The sequence below is a fragment of the Eptatretus burgeri genome, unplaced genomic scaffold (assembly GCF_056783735.1).
Source record: "Eptatretus burgeri isolate ZD-2024b unplaced genomic scaffold, Ebu_testis_v1 Ebu_testis_scaffold_3190, whole genome shotgun sequence".
NCBI lineage: Eukaryota > Metazoa > Chordata > Myxini > Myxiniformes > Myxinidae > Eptatretus > Eptatretus burgeri.
In genome coordinates this window covers 75,252-94,904 of record NW_028225140.1, presented here as the reverse complement: position 1 = coordinate 94,904, position 19,653 = coordinate 75,252, and the positions used below count along the sequence as shown (strand labels likewise).

The following is a 19,653-nucleotide window of genomic DNA, read 5'->3' as shown; positions in this document are numbered from 1 at the left end:
TGACCCGACAGAGAAGCTTTCTTTGTGGACTGAAAGAGAGCTGGTTCGTTTTTTGTCTCCTGGTCATCGACCGTTTATATTTGAAGTTACCAGTTGTTCAACATTTTCACAGTTGATCTGGTGCTCGATGAGCTTGGATGGAGATCTCAACGTGTTTGGCTCTTATTGTGTTGTTTTTAGCGTCTCGCAAAGCGAGACGCGGCTCCAAAGGAGCTCGGCGTTGTTCTTCTTCTTGTTGTTCTTCTTGTGAAGAGAAAACCTTTAAGACTCGGCTCTTTTATTTACAGGATCCGGATCTCCTTAAATACTAAACACCTGTACACATCCTCACATAGACGGTGCCTTTTGAGAGCGTCTATCATAAACTTTTAAATATATTCGGACATTTGCTTTAAAATTTTGAAAAGTTCACGTTACTATTTAAAGATTATTCCATTTAATGTGTTGTAATTTCGAAAATACACTATTTTCTCGTCTCAACGACAATCGTCCATGACGGGTGTCGCTATTGGCTCAATCATGGCACGTGACGAAATATCGGAAGCTTCTTTTTCTTCTTCTTCCTCTTTCTGTTCTTCTGGTGAAGACAAAACCTTTAGGACGCGGCTCTTGGACACATTTGTCCTTGTTTTTAAGGTGGAAGTTGTTTTTACTTGGACACATTTGTCCTTGTTTTTAAGGTGGAAGTTGTTTTTAAGTGGATAAGGGTCCAAACGTCCTTTCAACAGGAGAGTCACCCTGAACCAGTCACAGATAAAGGAAGGAGGTGGATAATTCATCAAGCTGAAGGTGAATGGACAGGGAGGACTTTCTTTAATTGGAAGGAAAAAGTTTTAATGGAGGTTCGTGGGGGTGGGAGTTGTGATGCGGGGGAGGGGTGTGTGGGGTGATGTTGGGTCTGGGGGAGGGGTGTGTGGGGTGATTGGGGGTCTGGGGAGGGATGTGATGTGGGTCTGGGGAGGGGTGGGGTGATGGGGGGTCTTGGGGAGGGGTGTGTGGGGTGATGGGGGTCTTGGGGAGGGGTGTGTGGGATGATTGGGAGTCTGGGGGAGGGGTGTGTGGGATGATTGGGGGTCTGGGGGAGGGGTGTGTGGGATGATTGGGGGTCTGGGGGAGGGGTGTGTGTGGTGATTGGGGGTTTGGGGGAGGGGTGTGATGGGAGTTTTGTGGAACGGGTACTTTTTCTCCCTTTTGCCGTTGTGGTGTTATAACTCAGCCCAGACGAGTTTTCTCGTTCAGTTGAATTCATTAATTGTTTTAATGTTCGCCTGGGAAAAGAGATAAAAGTCGCTCCGAATCCAAACATCCAGTCCGCATTTTGTGACTCGCCCGCTGTTTTGGCACGACGTGATCCTCGTCACACTCACCTCTTCCGCCATTTTGCGGAACCTCATCTGGTAAAGTTTTGTGCTTCACCTTCCTCTGTGTGGCCCCTGATCGTGACGAACCCTCACAGGAGGGGAATGGGGACGAGAGAACGGAATGTTGGGAGGTTCGTTTCCCTGAGACCGAATAACGGGGTTTCGGCCCCATTCCGCACTCGAGGAGGGGAGGGATGAGCGAGTACCCATTTCGTTTGGGGAGGTCGAGGCTCAGGAAGCGAGTCCATCGCAGATCAAAGGAAATCGGTCCTTGGAGGGAGCTGTGATGGAGTGGAGGGGGACACGGGGAACCCCTGAGATCCGGGATCCTCCATTTGAATAACCCGCGATGTACATCATGGACACGTTACTGACCGCAGCACAATTCCTCGACTGTCAGGATCAGCAAAGTCGGCCCGGTTAGTAGAGAGGGATCCGGGAGGGGGGGTTGTTGAGTTCGGGACGGGATATCACCGGCGGTATGACGTCATCACCGTGTCGGGGAAACCCGTGCTCCTCCCTCCTCGTCACACATCGTTGTTCCCTCCACCCCCCAGGTTGGACGGACGTTATGTTTTCATCCATGTTTGTTTATCTGTGAACAGGATATGTTAAGAAGTTGTGGACGGATTCGGACGGAGTTTGGTGAACAGGTTCGGTGTGTGACAAGGACGAACCGATTCGATTTTGGTGAAGATCTGATCCGAATCCGGATCCGGGAATGTTTTTAACACCGTAAGTCAGGGGTGGGGAACCTCCGCCCTCCGGGCCGGATACGGCTCGCGAGACCGTTTGATCCGATCCGCGAAGCAATTCATCTATCTGTAATTCCAGCAATCTGTGTGTGTGTGTGTCTGTGTGTGTGTGTGTGCGTGTGTGTGTCTGTGTGTGTATTAGTGTGTCTGTGTGTGTGTATATGTGTGTCTGTGTTTATGCGATGTGTGTGTGTCTGTGTGTGTGTCTTTGTGTGTGTGTGTGTGTGTGTGTGTGTGTGTGTGTCTGTCTGTGTGTGTGTCTGTGTGTATGTGTGTCTGTGTGTGTGTGTGCGTGTGTGTGTGTGTGTGTCTGTGTGTGCGTATGTCTGTGTGTGTGTGTGTGTGTGTGTGTGTGTGCGTGTGTGTGTGTGTCTGTGTGTGTGTGTGTCTGTGTGTCTGTGACTGCTGTTTCTCGACAACCACTGATCCGATCTAATTGAAACTCACCAGATATATTGCTGGGGACCTGAGGATGTGCCTTTTCAAGGTTTGATATTAATCGGACAAGCGGTTCCCAAGTTATGGCCATTTATTTACCAAACCAATGACAAGACACGTTGCTGCGTAGGCGTGGCCGATGGGGGAAGGGCACCTTATTTACCGTGGCGTCGGGGTGGCAATGGTCAATGGCAGCGAATGTCATGTCTCGCAAAGACAGGGAGGTAAACTTGATTTTAATTTGGATTTTAATTAACTCTGTGTGTGTAAGTATCACAGCAGTTGTTACTTCAAGACAAGCGATAATTCGTGGAATGCATGTGAACATTCCGTACGGGCACGCACCACTTCCGGATAGTGATGACACTGTATTCTAATAATTTCTCGATTTATTTTGCGCATTTATAGATAAACACAATGCCCCAATCCAGTCGTCGTTTACGAGAGCGAAGGAATGGACTGTGTGGTTGTTTGAAAGTTTATTTTTATCTTGCCAAAACGAAGTTTTTGCAAGATATGTTAGTCAGCTTGTATGTTTTTTTTTGTTTGTTTGTTTGTTTGCTTGTCTGTAATTACGTATAAAAAATTCTGCAGAGCACAGTTATCATTGGAAATTTTTGTAACTTCGCATATCAGAGGCCTACAGAGGTCCCTTTCAGCGCACAAAATTTTGAAGGTCAAGGTCAAAGGTCAAGGTCACTTTGTCGCAAATCAGGGGAGTCGACGAAACCCTTATTGTTTGAGTAATTTTGATCAGATCGTCTTCAAACTTCATGGGAATATAGTTCATGGTCTGGCGCTCAGCTGATTAATTTTTGATGGCGATTGGCCTTGACCTTGATATGTTTTATTTTTTATTTTTGGTCTGTAATCACGTATAAATCACTCTGCAGAGCACAGTTATCATTGGAAATTTTTGTAACTTCGCATATCAGAGGCCTATAGAGGTCCCTTTCAGCGCATAAATTTTTTAAGGTCAAAGGTCAAGGTCACTTTGTTTCGCAAATCAGGGGAGTTGACGAAACCCTTATTTTTTGAGTAATTTTAATCTTATCGTCTCCAAACTTTATGGGAATGTAGTTTATTGTCTGGCGCTCAGCTGATTAGTTTTTGGTGGCGATTGGCCTTGACTTTCATGGTTAGCGCCTGAGGTCAAACATATTTGACCCCAAGGTAAAATTTTCAAGTTTTAGGAACCATATCGTGTAGAACCTCAAATTGAACACCTCGATGAGTGCTTTCTTGATATGTCAAGCTTGAGACATTTTGACGTCATTTGGTGACGTTATGAGGCAAACACATATTTTTCATGGTTACTCTGTAGAACGATTCTCATCGGAATCTCTCGTAGGCCAGATATTCGTCAAGGAGTTGCTCCTGGTGGATAGCAGCTCTGTTCACCTTAGTGTGACCTTAAAGAAGTCACACGTGGTCACCTTTTGGCAAGATACGGGTCACCCTGCGGGTGACATTGGTTTATTTTATTTTTTTAACGTAAGGCCACGCGAGAGCGAAGGAACGGCCTGTGTGGTTGTTGTTTCTTGCAATCTTGTGTGGTTTGAAAGTTTTTATTTTTTTGCACATACGGCCACACACGTACGGGCACGTACTAGTTATTTTAATGTGGGCATGGGAAAAGAGATTCCGGATAAAAGTCGCTCATAATCTAAATATCCAGTCCGGAGTTTGTGACTCGCCCGATGTTTTGTTGCCAAGTCAATACAAGTTGTATTTGGAAGTAAAAGAACCGTTCTCATCATGGGGGGGTTGGAGGGAGGCCCTGTGTCGGAATACTTTGAAAAATTACCGTGTGTCAATGATGTGTATTTAATTTGTGAATACGTATTGGACCATTGGATCATTGCGTATTTTTGGAACTTGCATAAAAATTATGAATTGCTTATTTTTATTTTTATATTTTTATTTTAATGTTTTGAAAGTGCTGCTGAGTGTGAAAAACTCCTCCAGGCATTTGGAGAGAGGTTCCAGGACATGAAAAGTAAACAAAGGGAACTGAACATATTTGCCACGCTGTTTAATGTGGAACCGGCTGATGTGCCTGACAACCAACAACACGAAATCATTGAGATGCAAAGCAATGACGAGCTCAAAGCTCGGTACAACAACCTCCCTTTGCTCGAGTTCTACAAACTGTACGTACGTGCTGAGGATTTCCCCATTCTGAGGAGACATGCACTGAAGTTTGCATCACTGTTTGGGATGACCTACAGCTGTGAGCAGTTCTTTTCAAAACTGACTCTTGCAAGGACTCGGTTCCGCTCAAGACTGACTGTACTGACCCAAACCTGCAAAACCAGCTGCGAGTAGCATCATCATCACTACCACCTGACACCAAACGCCTCGCCAAAGAGAAACAGTTCCAGCCATCGCACTAGGTGAGTTCGATATATGTGGTCAACAATTTTGCATGGCCCTCGAAGGATGTTCTCGGGGAGACAAGGGGAGACGGGAGGCTCCCTTGCGGCAGGCCGTGACGAGGTGAGTCCAGTAAGGCCGTGCGAGGTCGAGCGGGTGCATGGTGCGAATGGAGTGAATGTGGAATGCATGATGCGAATGTATGATTGGGGGAGGTGTGAATTCCACCCAAGGGAACCCGGGGTCAGTGTAATGTCAGTTCGTGGGTTCGTGAAATTTTCCAAAAGGAGGTCGCTTTATACTTTATTGTTGGTGTTGGAAGAAGGCACGATACCTCTTTGAAGGGTGCAGGAGTCCTTTGACCAGCTGGGAGCGTTGCTGTGGAAAGGTGAGTACTGAGTAGAGGGCACCCCGGGCACGGAGAAGTTGGCCATAGTTGGCCATGGGTCCAAGCGACCGGGATAGTGAAATGGGCACGGGCGACCCTCGGAATGGGACCCGGAGCACCAGAAATGCCACATGGGCATATACGGGGGAGGAGCCAGGAAGGGCACTCCCCGCGTTCATACGGAGTAGGTAGGCTCGGATACAGCCTCAGCTGCCCGGGGGTGCCGTAGTTTGAGTTCCGCAGATGGGAATCCCTGACATTTGAGCCACGCTGCCCAGCCACGAAATTGTGCAAGGGCACGAGAGAAAATTTGCGTGCCAGGCCCAAATTAATAACGAACACCAACACAGGCGACGGGAATCATGGTTTCTGGAACCAATTGTTTAAAGAGACAAGCGTATTGAAAAGCCCCCGGGATAGATTAACGTTCAATAAATGCTAGGATAGGTAGGAAACTTGGACCCCTTCTCACCATCCATCCCTTCGCTGCCCGTAGACCGCTGGACCCACCATGGGAAATTGATGAAATATTTGGAGGTTATTCTGAGGCTACATTTGCATTGGGCCTCGAGACAGACTCAGTTGTCTCCTCCTCATGTCCCCTCAAGGGGGATCTTTGGGGTTGGGGATAGACAGTGTATGACAGGTTAGCCGGACAAAGACGATAAAGGGGGTTCGGGACACGTGATTATAAAAAAATAATAATAATAAAATTAATATAAATAAAAAAGTCGAAATTTCGTTGTTGTTTTCTTGTAGCAAACTGAGAGAGTGGGTATGGACAAAGACAGGCAAAGGCGATAGGTTGGGGGGAGACAGTGGGGTAGGTCCGAGCCCGTTTTCAGAGCGGACGACATCCACCGCACTCCCTTCAGAACCTCACGGACTAGACCAGAGGCCGGCCAGCTTCATATGCTGGCCTGTTTGTGCTGCATCTGCTGGTTCGCATTCGCATTGCCATGCCTTGTTTGCCTACCTTTGCCTTGACTCCATGCCTGCCGAGCGCTTGTTTGCATTTCCCCCGTGTCAACCATCTCCACCATGTGCACCAGGACCATCTCCTCAAGTTTTGCAAGGACTGCCCTGCAGGCAGCCACACCACGGGGACTGCATTTGACCTGCAAAATGATTGACTTTGCTGTGCCTTTTTCCCACAGATCACAGAAACAGGGGGTGGAGGGGTCCTGGGCCATGGCTTGTGTAAATAGTAGGAAATGTATATCATCTTTAAAACCCACCTGTTTGTTTGTGTCAGCGCTGGCAATATTATTTAAGTTGTCTGAGTGAGTCTGTTAGTTTAGTTACGTAGCGCACTAGGTTATTTATTTTGGGACATGCATTCAAATGTCGCACTCAGGGATCCGTAGGTAAAATGTAGGAGGGGGGACAAAAACCTACACCTGCATGGCACACGAGGATTGATGACTCGGGCCGAGTGTATAAAAAGGGGGAGGGGGATAGTGTTACGAATTTGGAAGCCTTTTGCACACAGACAGTCAGCAGTCCCAGAGTTCAGTTACCTTGTTAAGTATATGTGGATAGTTAGAATCCTCCCCTTTGTTTTCACGTGTGTGCTGCGCGTTTCTTTTATAGTCAGTTTTTTACATCTTTAAATCTACCAATACCAACAAAACCCTCACTTCACTCCTCCTCCCACTCTGCGGACGAACAAGCACTTCACCCGCCCAACTTCCACTTCACACCATGGCGGCGCCATAACGCACGTGTTTCTGACTTCGGACGTGGGCGGAGCCCCCTCGCCTCGGAGCTCTGACTCCGCCCCATCAAAGAAGAATGTCTCCCCTGTCGACACTGGGGAAGACAACAGGGCCTCTCTCGGGGGAGGAGCACCGAGACGCCGATACGCCCCTCCTGCAATTGCGGCTGGCCACCACGTCACCCAAAAATTCCCCGTCCAATCCAGAGGCGAGTTACCCGAGAGCGGATCCCTCCACCCTGCACGGGGGAGGGATAAGAAGGATCGCGAGCTGTATCCGAGTGGGGGGTTCCTTGGTTCCTTGGAGGTCGTTCCTTGCTTCTGGTCTGCTGGGCTCTCCTGGTCGTCGGTCATCGTTCATGGCTGGCCGGGTCGTTCGTAGGATCCTGGCTGTGCTCGTTGGATTCTGGTTTGTGGGTTCGAGTCCCACCGTGGTGGGTTTTGTTGGAGCGCTCGAGCTGGGGATCCCCGTTCCCTTCCACGCATTCCGAACTCCACAGGTGCGGGTCGGTAAAGCCACACGAGACGGCCAGGTACCCAACCAAACTCGAACCCCCAGCTTGCCTATCCTTCGCGGCTGGAGGGTCCGATTAAAGGCCGGTTGGCGCCATTTCTTTTTGGGTGTGTGTGTCTGTCTGTGGCCAGTCTTATGAGTAGAACTGCATAAGTGCCTTGCTTATTGCAGATTGCATTTTAGTCGGTTTAACCCTCTTCTGTGTCTCCCTCCCTGATTATTATTTGTAAAATAAACCCTCTTGTTAAATGTACCAGCTCGTTTTCTGTGCTTTCTCTCATTGGCATGGTTTGGGTTTGAGTTATAGGCCGATTTGAGATTTTGAGAGGCTGATTGTGCCGCAAATTGTTATTTTGGCCGGCGCGGCTTTGGTAATTCCCGCTCGGTTACGCCGGATCTGAGTCGGTAACAGCGACTCGGTTCGGACAAAGCCGGCCAAGGGTGTGGCTTCCCCGGTAGTTAGACGGGGTGGGTACTTAGGTAAATTGGAATAGACAAATAAACCCCACCCCACGCAGTCAAAATATTGGCGACCACGGTCTGCGAATGGACCCATGACCTTTCGGACTTATCCGAAAGTCACGACCTAAATTCCAGGGTGTTCGGTGGAGACGATCCTACTGCTCCCCTAGTGGTCGTTTATCGCCACCGAACCCCGGCCCACAACAATATACCAGTCTGACCCCACTGGAATATCAGTATCGAAAAAATCGATATCGACGGAACCTCCTATTTGCTTTCTGCTCCGAAACGACACATACAATTTCAATGCAACTTGAACAAAACCTTAATCTCCCAGGATTTACTAAAGTTTGTACAAGACATTAAAAACCGGGGTCAAATGGGGTCTACGGGTGTGGGGTGGGGAGGAGTTCTGATGATGTATTTTCAGATGCTTTCCAGTTAGTTTTGTGTTTCATTGTCTTTGCAGATAAAGAAATGAAAATCGTTTCTTTTACCAACTCTACCCAGTTTGATGAAGAGGGTTATTTCAATCAGAAAATACCTTCTTGTCAGGACAATGACAAATCAAGCAGCGTCTCTTTCAACAACCACAAAAGTTGTTTGAAGGTGATCAAGCACATCCAAGGAAACGAGAAACTCTGCAATTGTTCCGTGTGTAACGAGGCGTTTACTACTTCATCAAATTTACATCACCATACAATATTGCATACTGGGGAGAAACGCTTCAAATGTCCCGTGTGTAACAAGGCTTTTACTACTTCATCAAATTTACATCAACATCAAAATATACATATCGGGGCAAAGCCCTACCAGTGTTCTGTGTGTAACAAGGTGTTTGGTGATTCATCAGCTTTACATAACCATGAACGAATACATTTGGGGGATAAACCCCACAAGTGTTCTGTGTGCTCGAAGGCCTTTTGTTTGCCATCAGGTTTAAATTATCATCAAAATACACATTCCGGGGATAGACCCCACAAGTGTTCTGCTTGCAGCAAAACATTTTTTTCTTCATCAACTTTACATAACCATGAACGAATACATACGGGGTGTAAACCCTACAAGTGTTCTGTGTGTAACAAGGCATTTAATCAATCATCAAGTTTACATGAACGAATACATTCGGGGTGTAAACCCTACAAGTGTTCTGTTTGTAACAAGGCGTTTAATCGATCATCAACTTTGCATAAACATGAACGAATACATTCGGGGTGTAAACCCTACAAGTGTTCTGTGTGTAACAAGGCGTTTAATCAATCATCACATTTACATAAACATGAACGAATACATTCGGGGTGTAAACCCTACATGTGTTCTGTGTGTAACAAGGCGTTTAATCAATCATCACATTTACATCAACATGAACGAATACATTCCGGGGATAAACCCCACAAGTGTTCTATGTGCTCGAAGGCCTTTTATTCGTCATCAGGTTTAAATTATCATCAAAAAACACATTCCGGGGATAAACCCTACAAGTGTTCTGTTTGTAGCAAAGCATTTTTTTCTTCATCAACTTTACATAACCATGAACTAATACATACGGGGTGTAAACCCTACAAGTGTACTGTGTGTAACAAGGCGTTTAATCAATCATCAAATTTACATCAACATGAACGAATACATTCTGGGGATAAACCCCACAAGTGTTCTGTGTGTAACAAGGCGTTTAATCAATCATCGAATTTACATAAACATGAACAAATACATTCCGGGGATAAACCCCACAAGTGTTCTGTTTGTAACATGGCATTTGTTTCTTCATCAACTTTATCTCGTCATCAAAAAATACACACGAAGATACAACAGAGGTGCGAGGACCCAGCGATCTCCGTGTGAATACCGTGTTATCAGGGAAATAACCAAATACCTGGATCTGGAAAATGAAGTCAAAATAACCTGGAAGTTGAAGAGTGTCGACATTGTGTCAGTGATTGCGACAGCAACTGGAGTGATGAAGAAGAACCTCACTGAGATTTAAAAAACCATCCCTGGGAATGAATATTACCACAAACTAACTACGGTTGGAGACTGCCTGGGGTTCAGTGACGATCCTGATAATATCCATCGTAACAAAACTCTGAGAACAAGAAAACTTCATCACTTGCTCGAACAAACATGACCCTTTCCCAAAATGGAGGTGGATACAAACACGTACACACACACACACACATACACACAACCACATGAATACACTCAAACAATCAGACAAATACACTCAAACACACAATCATACCAACACAATCACGTTATACATCTTTTTACACATACACATACACACGCACACACACACATTGCCTATTATACATATAGATGTTAAACTTGAACTGGAATCCTATTTTGTTTCAAACTTTGGGATATCTTTAATCCCATATCTGTGTTTGTTCTTCCTCTTGTCAGAAGTTCTTCACATCACTTGTCAGGGTTTATTATTTGCACGTCCTTATGATCAGGTGTACAGGTGGTGTGAACCATTAAATCGTTTGTTTTTCCCAATCGTTTCAGCCTTCATCTTTGATAACTTTCCCATTATTTATTTTACCAAGTTACACCACTCATACACAGGTGTATCTTTGGAGATGAATTGCAGAAACATACTGTAGTTGCAAAGGAGAAAATGCTCTCACATCGAGGGAAAAACTCAAGGAACCTCGTGAATACAGGAGGCTGTGTTTATTTATCTAAAAAACACATTGATAAACAAGAAAAAGAGCAATCAGCGATTGCAGACCCTCGCCAGAACATGTTTTATGTGGTGTATTTTGTGTGACGTTTGTGTACTGGTGTATTACAGAATGAATAAGAGACATCATTGGAACTGCCACTTTATAACTGCTGGCAGTGATGACCGGGTTCCAAGAAGTCCCGCTTTGATGCAACCCCACTTTGATCGGACACCTGACCCTGACCCTTGAAGTGTTTTTTTATTATTAATTATTAAATTGAATTTAGAATGGGATTGAAATAAATTCAAATCAAATGGAAGACCAAACAGATACAGTCCTGCATTGGAGTACTCAGAAGGAACTCAAACAAGCAAAAATAAAAGATGAAGTCATCAGAAGGAACCTGGATATGATTCGCATTTCAGCTGTTACTCCTCTACCCTCAAACCCATCCAGGAATAGCCAAGTAAGGCTGATTAACATAAAATATAAACCAATGTCACCCGCAGGGTGACCCGTATCTTGCCAAAAGGTGACCACGTGTGACTTCTTCAAGGTCACACTGAGGTGAACAGAGCTGCTATCCACCAGGAGCGACTCCTTGAGGAATATCTGCCTACGAGAGATTCCGATGAGAATCGTTCGACAGAGTAACCATGAAAAATATGCTTTTGCCTCACAACGTCACCAAATGACGTCATAATGTCTCAAGCTTGACATATCGAGAAAGCACTCATCGAGGTGTTCAATTTGAGGTACTACACGATATGGTTCCTAAAACTTGAAAATTTGACCTTGGGGTCAAATATGTTTGACCTGAGGCGCGAACCATGAAGGTCAAGGCCAATCGCCACCAAAATTAATCAGCTGAGCGCCAGACCATGAACTATATTCCCATGAAGTTTGAAGACGATCCGATCAAAATTACTCAAAAAATAAGGGTTTCGTCGACTCCCCTGATTTGCGCCAAAGTGACCTTGACCTTCAAAATTTTGTGCACTCAAAGGGACCTCTATAGGCCTCTGATATGCGAAGTTACAAAAATTTCCGATGCTAACTGTGCTCTGCAGAATTTTTTATACGTGATTACAGACAAAAAAAAACTTCGTTTTGGCAAGATAATAACAACCCCATATCAACACAAGGACAAATGTGTCCAAGAGCCGCGTCCTAAAGGTTTTGTCTTCACCAGAAGAAGAATATAAGTATTGTTTTGCATGAAAGATTCATTCCAGAAAGTCTAAACATCCACATTTTCATCACAACAACAATAACAACAGCAACTTCAGATATTTCATCACGTGCCTTGATGGAGCCAATAGCGAGAACCGTCATGGAGGCATGACGAGAAAATCGTGTATTTACGAAATTACAATGCATTAAATGGAATAATCTTTAAATAGTAACGTGAACTTTTCGAAACTTTAAAGCAAATGTCCGAATATATTTGAAAGTTCATGATCGACACTCTCAAAAGGCACCCTCAATGCGAGGATGTGTACAGGTGTTTAGTATTTAAGGAGATCCGGATCCTGTATATAAAAGAGCCGAGTCTTAAAGGTTTTGTCTTCACCAGAAGGAGAACAACACCAACAACGCGGAGCTCTCTTCGAGCCAGCGTTCGCTTCGCGAGATGCGGCTAAAATTAATAATTCTGGCTGCCAGACCAGACATCCAATCAGGTTGAAACTTAAAACATGTATTCCCCATCACTACTAGAATTTAAAACGTGTTTTCCCCATGAAGTTTTACATCAATTGATTCAGCGGTTCCAGAGAAAACATTATTTAATATTCTTTAAATCCAATGTGGATGCCAACCCATGTGACATCAATTATTCCTTCACTTGGTGCATGCATGCTTGGGGAACATTTATGTGAAGTTTTCTCTTGATCTGTCCAGCCATTCTGGAGAAGAAGGTTTTATATTGTCGCGGGCCGGCGGGGTCAGGTGAGAAGACCACTAGGTGGGGAAGCTATGTCAATTCCCACCAGACTCCCCGGAATTGGAGGCCGTCGCTCAGGGATAATTCCGTGACGCGGTGGGTCGCTTAACCCACCGTAGACGCCAATAACTCAATCGTGTGACCTGGGGTCCTCCCGTCTAGAATTGGGTTACGTAATTAACCACGCCGTTTATCCACCGGGGAACTACGCCCTCGGTACGCCTTGTCCGAACCGGATCACTCTCCCGGATCGGATCACCTTTCCGGATCGGATGCAGCCGAGCGGCACTGCCAAGGACGTTCCGGCTGAAGTTGGAACGGATCGTTGGGAAGAAAGACCCGGCTAAACTTAGATTCGAACCATGCTGGACCAATGAGATAGAAGACAAAGGCGAGCTGGGAACATTTCTAATGATGATTATTTATTTACAGCAAGCGAGGAAAAGCATTTGGCACAACAAAGGTTTATTGGGTATGTAACGCAGGGAAAGAAGAGTGGCGTGTGACAATAATACAAGCAACTTACTAAAGCAGACACAGTGCAGACTTGACGCGAGGTTATTAACAGTAACAACAATAAGGATCTTTGACAGGCTGACTTGAAAGACAGGCGCCAGCACACTCAGACACACATACAGAAAAAGAAACCCAAATGTGAAGGACTTTTGCAGCCAGGGATGGAGGGGAGTTGAGGTTATAGCATTCGGTACCTGGGCGTTTCGGGGGAGGGATGCTCCATGGTGCGGTACCCGACAATATTCGCGTTGTTCTGGCCACAGCCACACGTGTGGAGATCGTGTTCCGAAGGAGGAGCTTGAGTGGAGAAGGGCGGAGTCCAGAATGCGGGGGTGGAGTAGTAGGCAGGAGCAGGCAGGAGGCGATTCGTCGAGGCGAGACGTGGGCGGAGTCAAGAAGCAGGAACACCCCGCGTGAAGAACACCCACACTGAACACAACGCTTGTCAATTCCACACTTACACGGAGGATTCTCCGTGTTTTATCGAGCCCGGAGCTCGTGGGAGGGGGCATGCCAAATCCAATGTCATCGCCTGAGTCGGGCGTTCCGACTGGCTCCGACCCCCCACGTGGCCCGCCAGCCTGGGCCGGGCTTCGGGCAGACGCCGGCACAACCCGCCCACCTAGGTGCCAAAGCGTACGTGACTCCGCACATGTCTGGTTTTGGGTAGACGTTGATGCACGGCTATGGTTGACGAGACGAGGGGCAAGCAGGCCCAGGGTACCGTGGGTTTGCTGCACGCTGTGGTAGACGAGACGAGGAGCAAGCAGGCAGATTTACCTCAGAAATGAAATGGAGGGGAAAAAAAGAGTGGGGATGAAATAAAAGGGGGAAATTATTTAATAACCGAACTATTAGACCATCGCAACGCACTCCCTTGTCTTCCCACTTAACAAAAGCAAGGGGTTTATCGACACTTATATTAATGGCATAACTGTCTCGGGACATCTATCTGTTGTATGCATGCGGTTCCGGGAACCGCAACCCCCCCCTCCCTTTTGCTAGACTCGACCCGAGTCGTTAACATTCGTGTGGCATACAGGTGTAGGTTCCCCCAGTACATTTTACCTCCGGATCCCTGAGTGCGACATTTTGAATACATGTCCCAAAATTAATAACCCAGTGCGTTGCATAACTAAACGAACAGACTCATTCGGACAACTGAGCTACATAGCCAGAACTAAACAAACAAATAGGTGGATAAGAACGATATACATTTCTCATATTTACATTACCCATGGCCCAGGTTCTGTGACTTTAGGAGAGAACAATAAAGGCAACATTCGGGGATGAGTGCTGCAGCAGGAATCAATGATCAGGCGTCTTCAGGGCCCTCAATGGTCCTTTGTTTGTTGGTTTTATTTATTTTTCCTGTTCCTGGCTGATGGAGGAAACTCAGCCTTTCACGGCAGGCCACACGCCATCTCACAGTCCATTTGAACTTGCCTTTATACAACAAGGAGATAGATGTCTGGGCTGCGCAAATGCAGTCCCCGGTAACGCGGCTGCCTGCAGAGCAGTCCTTGCAAATACTGTCACAAAGATGGTCCTGGCGCACATGGTAAAGGTGAGTGACAGGGCAAGGCAAATAAAGGTATGGCAAACGGAGTCAAGGCAAAGGGCAGATAAAGGCATGGCAAATGCAGACCAGGTAAGGTGTGATACAACAACAGGTCGGCACATGAAGCTGCCCGGCCTCGGTGTGGTCTCATGAGGTTGTGGAGGGAGTGTGGTGGCGTTGGCCGGTCCGAAGACGGGCTCGGTCCTTCCCTACAGTCTCCCCCCAACCTATTGCCTATGCCTGTCCTTGTCCATACCCACCCAATTCGGTTGTCACAAAAAAACAACTACATTTTGACTTTTTTTGTTTTAAAGAAAAATAATTATGTGTGTCCCAAACCCCCTTGTCGTTTTTGCTCGACGAACCTGTCCAAACTGTCTATTCCCAATCCCTAAGATCCATTTTGAAAGAATTGAGGAGGAGACAAGTGAATCTGTCTCGAGGCCCAATGCAGCCTCAGAATAGCTCCCACAGGTTTCAACATTTTCAAGATGAGTCCAGCGGCCTACGAACAGCGAAGGGATGGATGGTGCGAAGGGGTACACGTTTCTTATCTATCGTAGCATTTATTAAACGTTAATCTATCCCCGGGGCATTTCAACACGCCTGTCTCTTGAAACTATTGGTTCCAGCAACCACGATTCCCATCGCCTGTGTTGATGTTCGTTATTTATTTTGGCCTGGCCCGCAAATTTTCTCCCGTGCTCTCGTACAATTTCGTGGCTGGGCAGCGTGGCTCCACTGGCAGGTCTACCCACTTGCCAAACTCGATCTTCGGCACCCCCGGGTCGCTGAGGCTGTCTCCAAGCCTACCTACTCCTTATGAACGTGGGGAATGCCCTTCCTGGCATTTCCGCATCGATGCCCACGTGGCATTTTGGCGCTCCGGGTCCCTTTCCCGTGGGTACCCATGCCCATTAGACTAACTCGGTCGCTTAGACCCATGGCCTACTCTGGCCGACTACTTCGGTGCCTGGAGTGCCGTCTACTCATTGCGCATATTTCATCAGCCACGCTCACAGCCGGTCAATCGTCTCGTGCACCCTACAAAAAGGTTTTGTGCCTTCGTTCAACACCAACAACCAAACGACATCCTTTTGGTTCATTTAACTAACCTACTAACTATTATTACACGAACCCCGGGTTCCCTTGGGTGGGATTCAATCCTCGCCCCAATCATTCGTTCGCACCATGCATTCCACATTCACTCCATTCACACTCGGGCCCGCTGACCCACGTTCACTCATCATGTTTCTTTCTTGGTTTTTTGTTTTTTTCACACCACACTGACGCTCTACGAACTACGTTCCCCTAACAAGCTCGTATTCCCCGTCATCCCTTATTCTAATGCACGTTCCATTGAATTCTACGTAACTAATCTACGTCCCCACCACACGTTCCATGTCTGTTCATGTCTCCAATCCATTGTAAATTCTACACTAAATTTCTCCCAACTGATGTTACCGGGCCTCATGGAGGACTGCTCATGCCTCCATGAGGCCGGTCTATCTAACGCTAAACCCTTCCCATAACTAATGCTCCTTTGCCCCCGCGCAAAGATGTTCGCTCCATGCTGGCCGGGCATCGTGTACTCGTGGCAAGGCTCTACGAGCCTTCCGTTTCCTTTTTTTCTCATGTTTCTCAATAAACATGATGGAGATAGAATATTCTTGGCATCTTTGACGTCTCTTGAAAACATCATTGTCGGATATACAAGCCCTTTCATTTCCGTCACGGGAATGACTCGACGGACATAAAGCACTGAAATTGCGGTGAAAAACCGGCGACACGAGAGGTAATTCAGCGCTGCTTTCATCAAATACACCTGAAACTACGTCACAATTGGCACATTCGGACCTGAAAATTTTAATCTTGTTCAAAGAATTTTCTAATGTCACCACCTCCTGATTCTGTCAGTTATGTGATAATGACCCACATATAACTCCTTATAGAGGGAAGATTGTCGATAAATACAAAAACAGAAAATAAAGAACGTTGTTTCGTGTCGAGGGAATAATCATCGACGAACTCGGACTCGATTTTCCACTTTCCCAACACAATCTGAAACACAAACAATCCGTTAAAACGAAACGTTCAATCTTTGTATTTATTTTAAATCATGGACACGTGATGTGGCGGCAACCAATCAAACACCGCGATCTCGCGGTTCGCTTTTTCCCCAAACAGCTCGCGGTCTTCACTCGGTTACCACAGCGTACCGTCCTTCACCGGACACGACGTGCGGTCCACCATGACCCGAGATCTCAGAGCGAACACCCCGGGATCCACAAGCGGCTCCGATGGAGGATACGTGGTCGGTCCGGGAGGTTCTCCGGAAGACCGCGGGTCCATGGTCGGTTCACCTGAGGACAAGGAGTCCAGACCCGGTACGTGACGTTCACTTCGTACCGAGAACTTGTGTTTCCCGTGCTGATCCGTGCTGTGTACTAACACAGGAACTCATTGATTTAGTGAATGTCACGATGTCTGGAGCGGAGCCGGAATTGAATTGTGAATGGAAATCCCATCCATGACATGTTACCCTCCCTCTTGTACATGTATGACATCATTATATACCTCATCACTTCATCCATCATTCGATTCCTCTTTAATCTCGTTTACAACAAATCGGATGAAGATTTACTTGTGATGATGGGCCTCTGCACCGGCACACAGTGGCCTGTTCCTGAGGACTGTAGTGGCATCTTTAACGTCCTCGAGGAATTACGGGATGAGAAGACAAGAGACTTACCTTTGCTTTCAGAGGAAGGTATGCTCACTGATGCAACACCTTCCCTGCGCATCACCAGGTTGGGAGCTTATAGCTCGTCCTGTACCAACCTTATTGAAGGCCAAATTATGTTCAATATAATGTTTAAAGATGTGAAGGGTGAACTTAGTTACCACAAAACCAGTCCGCTGTTTGTAAAGCAGAGTTGGTGAGAGTTTACCAGGAAACTAATTAATTCTGCTCGATGGATGGAAGTCACAAGTTCAAGGTCAAAGTTTGACCCAAAATCATTTTTCACGAAATTTTGACCTGCAGCTGTGACCTCGACCTTTGACCCGCTGTAAGAACTGTTATGAAACCATTGTCACGGGATACGTATGTTTGTACCGACTCTTTTTATCTGTTTTGGTTAAATAGCAAAAAGGTATACCTGGTGTTGGTTTAATGGTTAAGGTGCTGGACTTGGTTTACTTGGGTCCTGAGTTCAAGTCCCACTTGGCTGTTGAATTAATACCAGGTGGGGTTGACTCAGCTTGTCATCCTTCTGAGGTTGGCAAAGTGATACCAGCTTGCTGGGAGGATTGAGCCGTTTGAGTATCCTGTGTCAGAGTGGTCACCTGTCCAAGATTGTGTCCAATAACCCAGGTAACTGCTGAAGCAACACTGATGCTCTCTCTGTACAGAGTGTGGTCTTCATGGATGGATCATAAAGGACACGTTTAACAACATCACCCATCACTGAGGGTCAGGGACCTGAATTCTCATGAGCACCTGACTAATTAAATAATTTACAGTAAATCATAACCTCTTTTAATTGAGGAAAGTGTGAAAATGTAAAATATAAAGCTTAATTCGTGTTTGTTTACTTGTTTACCAGCAAATGCTTCCTGTCGCTTCGCTGATGGGAATATTCAAGGGAAGAGGGAGAGGAGGGAGGAACGAGGGAAAGGAGGGATGGGAAGGACAGAGGAGAGGAGGGAGGTGAGAGGGGATAGAGGTGAGAGGGGAAGAGGGAGAGAGGAGGGAATAAAAGGATAGTGGAGGAAGAGTGGTAGGAGAGACAAGGATAGGGTGAGTAGAGAGAGGGAAGGGATCGGAGAGATAGCAAAATGGGGTGAGGGAGAGGGATAGGGATGACAGAGAGGGATAGGGGTGGGATAGAGAGGGATAGGGGTGAAAGAGGGAGAAGGGAGAGGTGGAGGGGAGGGGAAAAGTGTGGAGGGGGAGAGGAGGGGGGATCCAGGTCGATGTGACGCGGAGTTTCACACCCATCCGGGAGACAACACACATATTTATGAATCACCCTGCCTGTATGCCTGGTGTTGGCTTAATGGTTAAGGTAGTGGGCTTGGGATCCTAGGGTCCTGAGTTCAAATCCCGCTCAGCTGTTGAATTAACACCAAGTGGGGTTGACTCTGCCTGTCATCCTTCCGAGGTCGGCAAAAATGAGTGCCAGCATGCTGGTATACTGTGTCGGAGTGGCGACCCGTCCAGGATTGTTCCCAATAGCCAAGGAGACTGCTTCGGCGGCACCAACGCTCTGCACAGAGTATGGTCCTAATGGATGGATGGACCCTGCCTGTGAAACACTGGGATGACAGTTTACAGCTCGGACGGGATTCAAACCCAGGCGAGACAGCTGACAGCGAGAATGCGTACCTCTTGGCTATGCTGCCGTGATCTGGTAATTGATTGCTGTTGAGGGAGGGGGAGGTAACACAAGGGGATGGGAAGGCAGCACGAGGGGGAAGGGCATCGTAAGGGGGGAAGGCAGCTTGAGAGGAGTAGAAGGCAGCACGAGGGAAGGGGAATGATTCATTTCACTCATTTCAAGCGGAGGTTCAAACCAAAGCAAACAACAATGAGCTTCGCAGCGAAGCGGAGGTGATTTTTGCTCACGCCATATACAGATCGAAGCAGTAAGGATGGTTCATGAAGATGATGTCAGCTGACTTCCAAGTAGAGGGAAGATGGCCCCGGGAAAATGATGGAGTAAATGGAGCAGAATGTTTGAAAGGACAACGTGCTGTCGTTTGATTAAACCGTCAGAGAAGCAACGGGTACTTCTACTGGTGGAATACATAAGGCTCAATTATTGGCTGCTCAAAGAGCACCCTTATTCTGGACATTTCCATGTCTGTCTGTCCGCGAAACTTTGGTCAAGCCAAGGGGATAAACCACTCAACCGATTCCAATGAAATTTGGGAGGTAGGACCAATA

The 19,653-nt window shown here is 46.7% G+C and overlaps 1 protein-coding gene across 5 annotated transcripts; it reads left to right on the top strand.

Moving 5' to 3' along the window:
• The first annotated feature begins 608 nt into the window (after positions 1 to 608).
• On the top strand, positions 609 to 10,510 carry LOC147006318 (uncharacterized). 5 transcript variants are annotated; one of them, XM_085869069.1, is made up of 3 exons: positions 1,179 to 1,780; positions 1,967 to 2,096; positions 8,481 to 10,510. In XM_085869069.1, the coding sequence occupies exon 3, from the start codon at positions 8,489 to 8,491 to the stop codon at positions 9,851 to 9,853; it is 1,365 nt and encodes a 454-aa protein (XP_085725195.1). In that variant the 5' UTR covers positions 1,179 to 1,780; positions 1,967 to 2,096; positions 8,481 to 8,488; the 3' UTR covers positions 9,854 to 10,510. The 5 variants fall into 5 exon arrangements, with proteins under 5 accessions (XP_085725197.1, XP_085725196.1, XP_085725195.1 ...); XM_085869071.1 differs by lacking the exons at positions 1,179 to 1,780; positions 1,967 to 2,096 and adding an exon at positions 609 to 842; XM_085869070.1 differs by lacking the exons at positions 1,179 to 1,780; positions 1,967 to 2,096 and adding an exon at positions 641 to 789.
• Positions 10,511 to 19,653: the final 9,143 nt, after the last annotated feature.

Excerpts from the sequence above, each read along its gene's own strand:
- LOC147006318 (XM_085869067.1), top strand. The coding sequence starts at position 1,843 with ATGACGTCATCACCGTGTCGGGGAAACCCGTGCTCCTCCCTCCTCGTC. Across the intron at positions 1,919-8,480 it reads TTGTTCCCTCCACCCCCCAG|ATAAAGAAATGAAAATCGTT; the intron begins GTTGGACGGACG and ends TTGTCTTTGCAG.